This window comes from Schistosoma haematobium, chromosome 6, assembly GCF_000699445.3.
Source record: "Schistosoma haematobium chromosome 6, whole genome shotgun sequence".
Classification (NCBI taxonomy): Eukaryota; Metazoa; Platyhelminthes; class Trematoda; order Strigeidida; family Schistosomatidae; genus Schistosoma; species Schistosoma haematobium.
In genome coordinates, this window is record NC_067201.1 from 25080028 (window position 1) to 25095173 (window position 15146).

Genomic DNA, 15146 nt, shown 5'->3' on the forward strand with positions numbered 1-15146 from the left:
ATAATTTTGACGTAATGCCATTGTTTCTATCATTTATCCATGCTACAGTGCATTCTTTTCGTCAACAAAGTCAGTCTGTTATCATTTACATTAAAATCTGTCAATTTCTTTGTTGGTTTACAAATCTTGTCGAGCATTGTCTTTGCTGTTCACTTATTCATCTACCTATTTTTTGGTTTTTAAGCCAGGTCTGACCGGTCGCTTAACCAGAAACTCGGAATCTGCAGTGGATGGTTACACTTCTGATAGCTTGTGCCCCACAATTTAAAGTCTTACGCTAACTGTGACAAAAATGCCTTACGAGCAAACCTTTCATTGGTAACAGTGAAGCGCACTTTTCGGCTATTTTGACGGTAGTACTTTCCACATAATCTTCAGCAGTTTTGTTCGTCTCCATTTAGAGTACGGAAACATAATATTTCCTCCTTCTTTCGAAAAGGATAAGGACAGTCTGGAGCGTGTCCAACGGTGAGCCACAAAATCAGTTCTGGGAATCAAATTTAAATCTTATGAAGAGCGCCTCCAACCACTTAACCTTCACTCATTAGAGTATGTGCGTCTAAGAGGTGACCTTCTGATGGCTTACAGTATCCTTAACACTTCTGGACATCCTCTTAATCATCTGCTTAAGCTTGGTCTCAATTCTAACCTAAGGAGTAACACGCAGAAATTGGAGATAAAACACAGCAGAGCGGACTGTAGACGCAACTTCTACTCCTTAGGAGTTGTCAAGTACAAGAATACGCTTCCGGCCGAGCTAGTCCAAGCGACTTCCCAGGAGTCCTTTAAGAGGCAACTTGATCTATTCTTAAGGACTAAGGATAGTATCTTGCTATGATTTACCAATCTGTTTTTCCTGTTTTATCGTTAATATACCTAGGTTCTTCTGGTGAGCGTTTTTTAGCGAGTTAGTTTTCTACGGGATGGGGACGCTAACCCCATGCCCAACCCTCCTCCTTTACCCGGGCTTGGGATCGGCAGTAACTCTAGAAGAGCTACAGGCCAGCTCCAATGAATCCAGCGGACATCGAAGCAGCACACAGATCTTCCTATAGATGTCAACCCACCAACGACGGAAGAAATTAGAATGGCCGTCAGACAAATCAAGAACGGGAAAGCAGCAGGACCCGACAACATACCAGCTGAAGCACTGAAACCACAAGCATGCTTTACCTTCTATTCAAAAAGATTTGGGAGGAGGAACAAGTGCCAATGGACTGGAAAGAAGGGCGCCTCGTCAAGATTCCAAAGAAAGGAGATCTGACCAAATGTGAAAACTACAGAGGCATTACACTACTGTCAATACCAGGGAAAGTTTTCAACAGAGTGTTGCTGAACCGGATAAAAGATGCAGTAGACGCTCAACTTCGAGATCAACAAGCTGGATTACGTAAGGATCGGTTGTGCACAGACCAAATTGCAACACTACGGATCATCGTCGAACAATCAGTTGAGTGGAACTCGTCACTATGCATCAACTTCATTGATTATGAAAAGGCATTCGACAGTGTAGATAGGAGGACATTATGGAAACTTCCTCGACACTACGGAGTTCCTGAGAAGATTGTCAATGTTAATCGGAACTCATACGACGGACTACAGTGCAAGGTCGTGCATGGAGGACAGCTGACAGATGCATTCCAAGTAAGGACCGGAGTCAGACAAGGCAGTTTACTCTCCCCTTTCTTTTTCTTCTGGTGGTCAACTGGATTATGAAGACCTCGACATCTGAAGGAAAACACGGCATACAATGGACAGCTCAGAATCAACTAGACGATTTGGACTTCTCAGATGACCTAGCCCTCCTATCGCGCACACACGAACAGATGCAGATGAAGACAGCTAGTGTAGCGGCAGTCTCTGCATCAGTAGGCCTCAGCATACACAAAGAAAAAACCAAGGTCCTCAAATTCAAAGCGGAGAACAGTAATCCAATCACTCTTGATGGCGAAACTTTGGAAGATGTAGAATCCTTCACATACCTGGGAAGCATCATCGATGAACAAGGAGGCTCAGATGCAGACGTAAAGGCAAGGATTGGCAAAGCAAGGGTCGCATTCCTACAATTGAAGAACATATGGAACTCAAAACAACTTTCAACCAATATCAAAGTCAGAATCTTCAATACCAACGTCAAGGCAGTTCTACTGTATGGAGCTGAAACTTGGAGAACTACAACAACCACCATCAAGAAGGTACAAGTATTTATAAACAGCTGTCTTCGCAGGATACTCAACATCCATTGGCCGGATACCATCAGTAACAGCCTTCTCTGGGAGAGAACAAACCAACTTCCAGCTGAAGAAGAAATTAGGAAAAGACAATGGGAATGGATAGGACATACATTACGCAAATCGTCAAACTGCATCGCGAGGCAAGCTCTAACTTGTAATCCTGAAGGGAAGCGGAAAAGAGGAAGGCCAAAGAACACATTACGTCGGATAATAGAAGCAGATATGAAAACGATGAATTACAGCTGGAAGGAGCTAGAAAGGATTGCCCAGGACAGGGTTGGATGTAGAATGCTGCTGAGCGGCCTATGGTTCTTCACGAGGAGTAACAGGCGTAAGTGGAAGTAAGTAGTAAGTATACCTAGGTTCTTGCCTGGAGGTATTGGTGAACCCCTACTACTAGACACGGGAGCCTGTTAAGCGAAAGCTTCCTCTATTCCGTACACAACCACTTGAACCTTTTGAAAAGTTCAGTCGGACTCAAAATACGCCAGTTCACTGGGAATAATTTCATCCAACGGATAAGGTACATTCACTTTCTGCAAACAGTAACTCTGAACCGTAGATGCAATCAAACCATGTTGCTAACGTTAGGTTGTTAAAAATACAATATAGATGATCAGTGTTTGACAACACTTCTGTGTGAAGTATCTCGTAAGAGAGTCCTAGGCCTGACGAAACTAGAATTATTAGATGTTGTGAGAGGAAGATATATTTAAACAAAGGAATATAAGCTATCTAGTTGTTGAATCAGATTAGAGGAACATACCAAAAGATTTCATGGGTTAATCTTTACGTGAGCTGAACTTGTATTTGAAGAAATCACTAACGATAGCCGTCAGTATCATAAGACTGCACACCAATTCATTTCAGCTATTAATTTTTGAGGGTCGAAATATTGGGCATTGGATGGTACTGGCTATTAACAATATTTGAAAAGTGACGTAACTCGTTCGGAACGTTAGAATGTCAACTTGTTGTCTCGATTGTTAGATTGTCCTGTCCTCACGTTTGTGTAATTTTTAATTGCTGTCGATTCTCTTCTCCTCACATTACACTAGCAAACAACCTACTTTCAGACTAAGTGTAAACTTGTCGAAGACTGAATATTTTAGTTCTTTACCTATTTTCTAGGTTCATGTTAGTACTTCGAGCCGTTGTTTTCCTAGTCTCGATCCTTTCTTCTCCGAGATTTTATAATAGTTAAATACTTGACAAGTGGAAACACATGGTCTTTAGACCATTTCCCATGCACTCTTTAGAGTGGAAATAATGGGGAAAGGTGCCCTAATATCTGTTTTGTCGCCTGTCAGTGAGAAGTAATGTGGATCTTACCATTTACGTTGCTTTGTGTTTTAAATGTTGCTGAACTGTCTACTTTTCGCCTAAATGCTCCGGATTATCTACCTTCGCTCAAATTTTCAACATACATTTTGCCAGTCCACAAATGTCTCCCATGTTCGCCTTTATTTCTATAAAAAGCCACACGACAACTGCAGTTAATGTTAAAAATATCAGATTTTTGAGGAAATTAACTGAACTTGTTACATATACCATCATCACACAGAAGTCTTTCATTGCTGCAGCTACTGTGTTCAATCAAAGTTGGCGGAATTTCATTACAATTAACTTCAGTGTTGACTGCTATTGATGCAACGTAGATCACTGGTATAGTCATTTGCCGTTCGGTGTCAATTTAGGTGAACAGTAGACTATTCGTCATATATTTGGGCCAAAGGTAGACAACAACCACATTTTAGACGTTAAGCCTAAAGTAGATGGCCGCCGTTTAACGAAACATGGTAATGTCATGGTCTTTCAGTATACGGTAAATTGATATACGGTCACCACCGAAACTTCAATAAAACGTGGACGATTAGGATATATGTTTCCTATTGGTAAGGTGGCAATGCGATTTTACTTTCTCAATATCTATCTCTTGAACTCGTTCCAACGTATTCGTTTCATTTTTAGCATATAATCTGGCTTTATTTCTAAAGGTTTACTATGATATAAATCGGTTATCATGAGTAGAATGTGCCTTTAATTGGGTCAGGAATAGGTTTACATTGTAACTAACGTAGATGGAAAACTTGAGTTTGTTTCACAGTTGGCTTTTTTATTAAGGTCATCTGGGCTGTTATAATTTATAATTTTGTATATAGGCATTCCATTGATTCGAAAGTGGTGCGAATCATTATTACCAATATGTTACACAACTTTCTTCACAGTGGTTTTTTCTAATGATAGTCGGTTGACTAAAGATCGTCCATGTCACCATATGAAATTAAATATTGTACTGACTGACTTGTAAGCCTCGTAAGAGGATAGCTGCATTAGTGGAATTTTAACCAACCGCATTCTCAGGTTGAAGTTCTTGATATTAGATTGTTGCTCTGTTTCTTTGACGTTTTGCACTGCGAATATTTTATTGTAGTCATTGTTCTGATGTACTTCTACTTCCTACAAGATGGAGGCATTAAAGTCACTTACGAACTTCACTGACAAGTTTTACGAACAAATATTAAATGAAACTCATGGTGAGTTCGTTCTGCTACAATGCTCCTACGAATGTGTTTAGGTCAATGGAAAAATGTTTTTCTCTCGCCGTTCAATATCTATACTGCCCTCGGAATGGTTCTTTCAGGCAGTGGGAACAATACGAAAGCCGAGATGATAAAGGCAATGCAATTGTCTGACTGTTTAGAACATGATCAAGTTCATCATGAGATTGCTCAACTTCTAAATGATTGTTCGAAACCTAGTGAAGGTGTTAATATAATCCTTGCTAATAGATTGTTCGTTGCACAAAATGTGAGAATCAAGGAACAGTTCAAAACTAATCTGAAGACATACTACGATGCTCCAACAGAACATGTAATTTCTTGCTATTTGTTACTATTTTTTGCGCAAAGGTGGCATTTGAGACTGACATAGAAGGTTCTCGAAACCGGATAAACCAGTGGGTTAGTAAACAAACTAAAGGACAAATTCAAGAACTGCTTTCACCCAGTTCTTTAACAAAGGACACGTCTGCTGTAGTGACAGCTACTACATACTTCAAAGGTAAAAGGATACATGAATCTAACTGTGAATAATTATAAATTTCATTTTAACTGCATCCACTTTATATTTGTCTACCTGATATCAGTTGAAAAATCTTAACCGGTGTTGTTATTTAGGTTTGTGGAATATGTGTTTTCCTGAGGATAACTCACATACTAGCGAGTTTTATGAATTGAATGGATCAAAAATGATTGTGAAGTTGATGTATAACGAATCATATTTCGATATGGTCAGTTTACCCCACTTGAGGTCACGTGCTGCGAAGATACCATTTAAAGACCCTAAGTGAGTAATAATATTTAAAGGATTGTTTTGTATTTTACTGCTTTGTGATGTGCTTTTAGAAAACTAATGTAATAATTTTCAGTAGTAAGCTAAATAACAAACACTGATAGAAAATCACTCATAATTGTAGCATTTTGAGTTCTCCACAATATGTATCAATTTATTCAACACTTAAAATTGAGGTTTGAACGTGTAATCTACTAGTTGCTAGAAGGTGTGCTGCTTTTATCGTCTCTTCATTTAGTGAAGGGCTCGAACTAATAGACTAAATTTATAATTATTATGCATTTACAATTGATTGACCAATGAGTAGTGATCAGTTCCCTCAAGTATACAGGTACACCTTGCTAACAGCTGTCAAATAGCACGAAACCTATGTCCAGGGTTTGTTGTTTATTACTTGTAACCACCGCCGTACTTATTTTAATGTATGTTATTATGCTGCCATACTTGTATGTCGGTATTCTAAACACTAATCAAAACATTTTTTATTCATATCTGTTCAACTAGTAAAGTGTTTTAACGTCGTTTCGACTTTCAACCACAAACTATTTTACACACATTTCAGTGATTTTTTAAGCTGTAAGGTCAAGATTAAGTGCGATCCAATTGAAATGTAAATTCTTAGACCAAAATGAAGGGTACAGATTTTATGCAGGGATTATATATAGTATTTTATTACTGAAAATGTATAATGAGATATATTTGACTCTGCGATACAGTGAATAAATACTTAATAAATCTACCACTGGAAACAACTCCAAATAATGTTAGCTTAACCAAAGTTGGTTCAGTTTATGAAAGATAACTATCTGATGCACTTTGAAAACTGTAGGTGAAACTGGGTGTGGTAGTACGAATGCACCATGTTTTTATATTGAGATTATTGAATGTATCCGTTTTTGTCTAATTATTCCTTGATATTACTTTAGTATCCCTTCTTTTTCAAACACTTCGTTACCCAGGTTTACGTTATTGATCATTCTTCCAGATGCAAATGACGGATTGCCCGATTTACTGGATTCAATGTATAAACATGGTGGAATTTCTTCAATACTTTCCACGAGTTTTCAAAATACAAAAATGCGTTTGTATTTGCCTAAATTTAGATTAAGAGAAGGTTCTGCAATAAAACTGAAAGATCATCTGCGGAAATTGGGAATAAACGATGCATTCTGTTCTTTATCAGCTGATTTTTCAAATGTTTCTGACTCAGATAGGATGTGTATATCAGATGTGATGCATAAAGCTGTTTTTGAAGTAAGTCAATTAGATACATGTAGAAAACACATTTTTGGGAATTGTTTTGATCTCAGTTAATTATGTACCAGTTTTGAGGAGGTACGATTGTTCCGGTTTTTTAATATTCATTGGCTATTTGTAAATGTAGTTGAATATGTAATATACAATTATGTTATCAGTTCTGGCTATTAGTAATACATTTTCATAGTTGCATAATTTCTTGAATCTCGTGTTGATTGACAAATGTTCACTGAAATCAAATGCAATTTATAGCACATCATTTGGTTATAAATACAAACGTACATATTTGCATTTCTTTTTATATTCAACACTACTGAATAGTTACGAAAATGAGAAAAATTTGTGTGTTATGCACAAATTGTGCACAAGTCACTAGAGTTTTCGAAGAAATCGATTGAATAAAATTTAACTTGTTGTTTCGTAAAACAACAGATAACATCAATATTTGGTTCACTGTGTTCATACACAATATTGCACATCTTTCCGAGTCAATGGTTGTCTGCTCAAAGTCATATTTCAACGTGAGCTAGGACTGATCTTGCCCTACATCCATTAAGTAGTATGCTTACTAATTCACTTCATGTCAATATTAACATACGAATGATAAAAAGCTTGATCTAGGTTGGTGTATACCACTTTCGTCATAGAAATGACAGCATTACAGAGAGAATTTGTATGTTTACCTGGATACAAAATTTCTGATTACCTCAAGTGCTTAACTGTAGACTTTTGTCAAAATTTTCAGTCTTTCCTATCTGAATCCCTGTTATAAAATGTTGTCATTGATTTTCTTGATGGAAAATTCTCTCTAATTAATGGATTGATACAATAACACTCATCTCAATTTGATGTACTTTCAGAATACCATAGGTTTACCACCGAGTATATTCAGTTGCCAACAGAATTTGTGTTGATGTGGCTATCATTAAAACAAGGTCGAGTATTTTGTTTTTGAGCTTTCATTAAAGACGTACCAAATAAGCAATAATTCTGATATACGAATATTAGTCAAGATTAGAACGAACAGTTTGACAGAAATTGGGCGTCAGTATAGAGGTCACATATACGGCACTATTTCTCTTATCTACCTATCCTTTAGTCTGCATGATATGTGGGAAGAGGGTTGTCTCGACCTATTTTAGAGTATTTAGTACTACCCTGAGATTTATAATACATAGGTCTGATTCATGACTGGACAGCGTTGAAGGAAGAAATCTTTCCCATCACTAAGCTATGATCTGATAGGTTGGCAAGCGGAGAGAGTAAACGATCGAGTTGGAAATTACCATATTTATTCCTCATTTGACGAACCGAACTCAAAATAGGTAAATAAATAAATGACTAACGTGATCACAACTCTCGTGAGATACAATTATATCCAAACAACGGGATTAAAATATGGAAATAGAATACAAGGTGACTGAGATTACAGTAATTTTGTTATAAAAGAATATTAGAATAATTTTTACATCACATCACTACCTTTTGGCGGCGGGGGTGTTGTTTACTGAATTGTTGAACACGGTGAGTCCAACTAGGGAGTTGGAAAACCCTGATTCCAAACCAATGGTGCACATGGGTTCCAAGAACCTAAGGAAACAAATGCCGTATGAACGTATTGTTGGTCATCACCTACTTGCTTCGATATGGGCACCTGAGCAGTATCCCAACCCTGACAGAAATTAAATGATTTATGTTGCTCATATCTATTTGGTGCATCCTTTTACCAATGTTTGTGTATTTAAATAAATAAATAAAAAAACTAAGTAATATTATTTTGTGTATTTTGAATTATTCGAGACAGTATACAAATAGTATCTTTCATTGTTTGTCTCTGCTTATTTATTCTTTTATTCCCAATACATATATAGGTGGATGAAAAAGGTGCAGTGGCGGCTGCAGCTACAGCGACACAAATGGTATACTGCACATCTCTGAGACCTCACAAACCTGTACCCGAATTTCGTGTTGATCATCCATTCTTTATTTCAATTGTTTGGAATAATTGTCTACCAATATTTCTTGGACATATTACATCACCATTGAATGACTAATAATAAGAAAAGTTGATCATTTATTAGCTTACAAGAATGATCAAATTGCCTACTATTGATTTTGTTATTCATATATGACTAGTAATAATTTTAATGAGAGAATTCATTTCACTTTTATTTCTGTGATCAGGTATTTTTTTGGAGTTCTTTTTTAATGTTTTGATGATTTTTTAAAATTCTTTTTTATAATATGACTTTTATGTTCACATGGTTACTGATCAGTAACTAATAAAACTTTGTTCTGTTCTTCATATTCGTATTTTTAAAATAACACATATATGTTGTTAGGTAATAGTAAAGACCAGATCTATGGAATTACGTCATAGCCTATAAAGATCGACTAGCTATTCAAATGGTATGAAAATAACACACGTATGTGCACCAGTGACAATTTTGAAACCACAGAACTCAAATGAGATTATATGGATTGATATTTTTGTGCCATTACGTGAAAACAGGATGCCTGTAAACATTTTGTAAGTTGAACCTATTCTTGTGTGAATAGTCAGTTTGGCGATACTCCACAATCTCAACTCATTTTTGGTACATCAGTGATTTACATATTTTTTGATGATAAGATTTCAGAAATTGTTGCAATGAAAATGTAGAGAACAATGTGGATTGGATAGCTGATATGAATTGTTTTACACTATAGATTTATTATTCACTATTCAGTCAATTGATGTTGTTGTCTAATGAATGAGTGAGAATGGAGCGTGAATCGAAGCGGTCATTTTAGTTTAGACATCTTATTGTCTTCAAATGAATACTGTATATTCTCACTTGTATATTTATTACGTATGATTGACATGAAAATTATCGATGTATGAACAGCAGTTATGAATGTGTAGAGTAAATACATAGTGACAATTATGAAGTACACTTTGAATCCGAAAAATCGTAACGAAACACATAGCATAATTGTATTCAGTTGGCTTTTTCTGGACATCATGAGAATGATCATCCACGAAAAACTCTATCTCGATTTCTCAATCCTGCCACTTCTTACCATCAGTGATGATGTTCGAAAAGCAGCTGTAATGAATTGGATTTCCAATATACAGGCAATATTCTAGTACTGAACAACTTGTAATCAGTGTTCGCAAACTTGGAATTAGAATTCAGCATGTGTGAATCTGATACTTTTTCTGGTAAAAAATAATTAATTTCAAAAGATCCTATATTATATCATAAGATGTACTTTGATTGATTTCAGAGCAATTACTGTGCTTAATTATTTACGTATGTTGTTCGTCGTGAAGGAGCATAGGTCGCCCATTATGATGACTGAGGTCTCCTATTTCTGCCTGTATACATCTTATCTTCGGAACATAAATCTAATTTCGTGTTAATCATATGTAATCGACCCAGCTTATCACTACTACAATACTCAGCATGTCACAGTCATTCTTAAAGCTATTATTACAGAAAGCTTTTCTCTTTCAGACTTCCAGACTCACAAAGAACCACAGATACCTCATAAGTTAAGGTTTATCACCAATTTACATATATCATTCAATAAAATCTGTAGTAACACTCATGATTATTTTGAAGAACGGTTAATCCCTTTCATCTGACAGACAACGTTATCGACAGAGTAACAATTCGTTTATTTCCTTGAGTTGGAATAAGCGCTATCATAACCATGTCAATGTGTTTATTTGAACGCTTGGTGCAGTCTACGCATATCGCTCTCTCACTCAAATCTTGATCTCCTAAATCTTGCTTGATATATTATTTTCCTTCCATGCCAAGGCTGATAGCGACATTCCGACATTTCTTTTGTCTTCGTAAACGTCGAACATCCCGGTATATCCAGGAATGGCCATCTTCTAATTTGGAACTGTCCAGGATACGTAAGGTTGAGTCACCCGACTGTATAACTGCCTGAAATGAGTCCATGACTTACGCTGATGCCGTTGAGTCAATTTCCAGTTTTCAAGCAATGCTACGGAGTCCATTGCCTCCATATCTGCCTTCCATATGTTACGACAGGTCAGCACATTTGTTTGACAGGCAATCTCAGCCATGAATTTGAGTGATGTGACTGCATGGTCACTTATCCCTAGTGGTGGGAGGAAAGTCATTTGACCGATGTCATCACCTTATGTGAAGACTAAATACAAAAGAGAAGAGGGGTTTCGAATTCATATATTGTGAGATTTCTAACTTGTTGGGATTAAGCTAGGATAATGGAGGTTTCAAACAGTTTGCAGTTGAGTGACATTATCGATTACCCTACTTCTAAGTTGACTCAATTTATATATGGTGCATTAAAGTCGCCTACTATAAAGCTTTTACCCCTATTACACCAGGACATAATTTTGCTTAGGAGGAAATCATGTACTACACATTTCGGACCGCGATATACTACAACTAATTCAATATCTTACCGTCTACATTTCAGCTTGCAACGCACCAGTTCACATGTCCCTGAAACGCGTACCACTGTCTCGACTGCTGTTATTGTTGGGGTCCTTTTGGTGTACAGAATAACCCTACCTCCTATACCGTTCAATCTATCAGCCCTACTGGATGAAATACCAGTCAACTGTGTGTCATTATCTAATACTTCTGACGTTAACCATGTTTCTGACATAGCAATATAATCCGGTTTCTCTTTATCCATCATTATCTTGAGTTCCGCCATTTTATTTAGTAGGCTGCTAGTGTTTGTGTAGCATACCTTTAGTTTTGTGAAGAACTTTGCGTTATCACCCAGAGTGGTTTTGGAATCGTTTTGCTTTGAAATTTCACAATCTGAAGACCCTTAAGAACGAGGTTTCTTTTAATGTTTTGGTGGCACACGTTTATTTCAACTTGTGCAGCTCGTCTCTTAATACGACCAGCTATGTTGTGATCCTGACGGACGTATACTCCGGATCCAATCAGTTTACGTGAGTTACAGAGTATTAGGTTTCTTTCTTCAACCATAGCAAAGGTGACCTTCATGATGTGGCGTTTCCAAATACTTTCAGAATCTCCTTTTTGTCTTATTCTATAAAGTTTACAGACGCTAACTCCTGAAACTGTTTCTGCGAGTAACTGGCCCAGTAAGTACTTGATAAGACTGAGGTCGTGCTGAAATCTAGTCTTTGGTTCCTTACTGGAAGATTCTCTTAGCTGGTGAACAATGACCTCTCAGTGAGGTCTGTCTTGACACTCTGTGGAACATTAGTTCCTGAAACCGTCTCTTCCTTGCAATCCGATTTTAATTCAACGTCAAACGCAGAGGTTACGTTCTGTTTTCTTACTTTTTTCCGAGGTGTGACTGAGAGCCTCTCATTTATCTTGCTTTGTCTCTTTATCACTTCTACACTGCTCGGACGTGGCTCCCCCAAAGCTTGTGTTACATTGATTTGTGGATCCGGAACTGAACCCACAGGTTCACATGCCTCAGCACTGTCAATAGGTAGTTTCTTCTACTCAGCGCGCTTCTTTTTTCTCCTTGTAACAATGCTTTCACCCATATGCTTATATACTTCCCTGATGAGGTCCATCTTTATGGTCTTATTTAAGTCTAGAGCTGGGCTCAGAATAATGCTCTCAATTTCCTCGAAAGCAGAGTTCTGCTCATCTGCTGCTGCCTGTTTATCAGACGGCGATTTCCTAGCTGTATTTAGCATCTCGATCACCTCTAGAATCAGCAGAGATTTGATAGAACAACATTCTTTACACGACCAACGTGATAATGGCTTACAGCACCGTTTATATGGAGACGGTGTGAGTCTACATGCACTTGGGGGATATAATGATTATTAAGTACACAATAGGGGAAGCACCAGTACCCGTGGTCCGGTCTCATAGGGATCTTGGGGTGACAGTGAGCCATAATCATGAGTCCACGGCCGATTCCCGAGAAGTCGCAGCTATGGGGTTTAGAACCCTCCCGACTTTACAGCGGACACTCACTAATTTGAATACTACCATGTTCACTACAATATACACAACATACTTGGAACATGTTACCCAAAGCAATGGTTTCCGCACCTTCAACTGACTCATTCAAGAGAAGACTGGACACTTAGAGAAGCATACTAGAAAAGGAATATCATAGGCCGTAGGCCTTCTGTCCTTACTACACAAATCTCAATCAGAATCTGTATCATGAATTGTAAGTGAATTGCCTGGCGGCAGAAGTTTATGATCAGAGAAGAGAACAAGAACGGAGAATGATTTGTGTGGAAACGAGAGAACAATGAATTCTGAGACGATTGATTGACAGTTTGCAAATGAGTTATTTACTGTATGGTTCTCAAATTTTACCAAGATATTCTATAATTTTGTATTCAAATGCATTTGACTGAAACAACTTGTGTTCTTGTTCACTACGGACCCACCCGTGCGACTAACCCTGTCGTCTATCACCCAAAACTTTAATTAATCGATGAAGGACACTAATCCGACACAAAATTCGTCCTTATTCACCGAAGCAACCGTTCAGCTGTTTGAAATATACTTTGGTAGTACTAGTAAAACTTGTTCGACGAAATATCGCCTACGTGATTGAATTCCTACAACTGTGGATGAGAATTTTATTTGAAATTAGAAGGGATTAAATGAATAAACGATCTTTGAATATACAGAAGCACTTCATATAGCATGATAATAGCTTCAGTTTATAATGATAAGACATTTCTATATATGTACAACTGGTCATCTCGAGTCAAATTAGTCAGGATTATCACTTTTTCGACTGCCTGCTTTGAAGATGCCATAGGTATTCGGAGTTTGATAACGCTTTAACCAGTAACACCTTCTAATACGAATCGTACCCATAAAGTGAAATCAAAAGACAGAAGCGAGGATGTTCGAAGATATATTTGATAGGCTATCAATATATTGAGGATCGTCTGATCTAATCTGGCTAGCGATTGCAGGGGTTGTTGAGCACGGCGTTCCCAATCGTGCTCTGGTGCGGATGCACGACCGAGCGCTTTCAGCACGATGAGAACATTAAAACCAATGTGGTCAGCATCCAATGTCGAAAACCTACAGAGCTATTTATTTTGGGGATTTATTTACCGCTACAGATCACTCCCCTCTAGTGGGGTAGTGATGACCCTAACGAGTTTGCCGTTGGGAGACACTCTTCTGATAGCTTGCTAGGTTTAGCAGCGTCTGATCGTCTTTCTTTACTATAAGGGACCATGAAGTACACAATATAGTAAAAAAAGAAGAAGTACAATGAAAATTTCAGTTCCCCGAAAACTGTGCAAGTGCATGTCGAAATGCACTCGTACGCGCGTAAAACACAAAGCGGGCGAAAAAATGCAAAACATAAACTCATGTACACGTAATAGCGTAAAAAAAAGATTTTTATAATACGGTTTTTTTAAATAAACATATGAATATATAAGCATATTAAAATTTTTTAAATATATATAGTACGAAGGAAAATCGAGACGATATAAAATGTCAACTAGTATCTTACGTGCAATAATCGTCCAAATGTTCTGGAAATCTTACTACTCTTCCAGAACGCGTTGTTTTAAGTTTATTTTCTGATACTGTAGAAATATCATCGTGTGTGTTGGCTGTCGGATAAGGTATTATAGGTGTGGGAGTCGTGCCGTGCTATTGTACCGAGGAAAAATCGACGTGAATAGGATTGCATTGTAAACACGCTGCTTTGAGGCGATCGATGCTGATTTTATCGTTGGTTCCGTTCTTATCGACTATAAAGTACTTGGGTTCGCGTTGAACTACTCTGAAGAATCCTTCGTATGCTGATTCGAGAGGTCGTCGATGTGAGTCTCGACGAACAAAGACGTGTGTAATATATCGCAAGTCAGATTGAACGAAAACATCAGTTGATTGCGGTCGACCGGAAACAGGTTAAACTGAATGCGTTGCGTTTGTAAGCCTGTTCGTATAGAAGGTTACATCCATGTCCATTGGTGAAGATGAAGGATCCATGAATTCTCCTGGAAGCCGAATTGTCGTTCCATAAACGAGTTGAGTCGCAGTGTATCCAATGTCAGCTTTCACTGCATTGCGTGTACCTAGTAAGATGACTGGAACAGCGTCAGTCTACTGAGGAATGTTTGCAGCTGATAGTGAAGCGTTTAGTTGTCGGCAAAAGCTTTCTACCAACCCGTCTACTTGTGGATGGTAGGCGGTCATTCGCAAGTGAATGATTCCTAATAGTGCAGTCAGACAACGGAAAAGTTCAGATTCCAAATGGCGTCCACGACCTGTAGTGATGGTTGAAGGGCAGCCGAACTTTGCTACCCATCGTTCGACG

General features: G+C 37.8%; 1 protein-coding gene across 3 annotated transcripts; it reads left to right on the forward strand.

Moving 5' to 3' along the window:
* The first annotated feature begins 3149 nt into the window (after positions 1-3149).
* SERPINB1 (Leukocyte elastase inhibitor) lies at positions 3150-14007 on the forward strand. Of its 3 annotated transcripts, none has more exons than XM_051217227.1 (7): positions 3155-4771; positions 4813-5108; positions 5147-5297; positions 5414-5582; positions 6548-6842; positions 8717-9029; positions 11307-14007. In XM_051217227.1, exons 1-6 carry the CDS (start codon positions 4702-4704, stop codon positions 8897-8899), a joined length of 1164 nt encoding a protein of 387 aa, XP_051065881.1. In that variant the 5' UTR covers positions 3155-4701; the 3' UTR covers positions 8900-9029; positions 11307-14007. The 3 variants fall into 3 exon arrangements, with proteins under 3 accessions (XP_051065880.1, XP_051065881.1, XP_051065882.1); XM_051217229.1 differs by lacking the exon at positions 11307-14007 and having other exon boundaries at positions 3159-4771; positions 4813-4983; positions 5027-5108; positions 8717-9145; XM_051217228.1 differs by lacking the exon at positions 11307-14007 and having other exon boundaries at positions 3150-4771; positions 6574-6842; positions 8717-9145.
* The last annotated feature ends 1139 nt before the right edge of the window (positions 14008-15146 follow it).

What these genes read in the sequence shown, in the direction of transcription:
- SERPINB1 (XM_051217227.1), top strand. Translation starts at nt 4,702, where the DNA reads ATGGAGGCATTAAAGTCACTTACGAACTTCACTGACAAGTTTTACGAA. An exon ending in AGCTACTACATACTTCAAAG is followed by an intron (nt 5,298 to 5,413) that starts GTAAAAGGATAC and finishes GTTGTTATTTAG; the next exon opens with GTTTGTGGAATATGTGTTTT. An exon ending in TGCATAAAGCTGTTTTTGAA is followed by an intron (nt 6,843 to 8,716) that starts GTAAGTCAATTA and finishes ATACATATATAG; the next exon opens with GTGGATGAAAAAGGTGCAGT.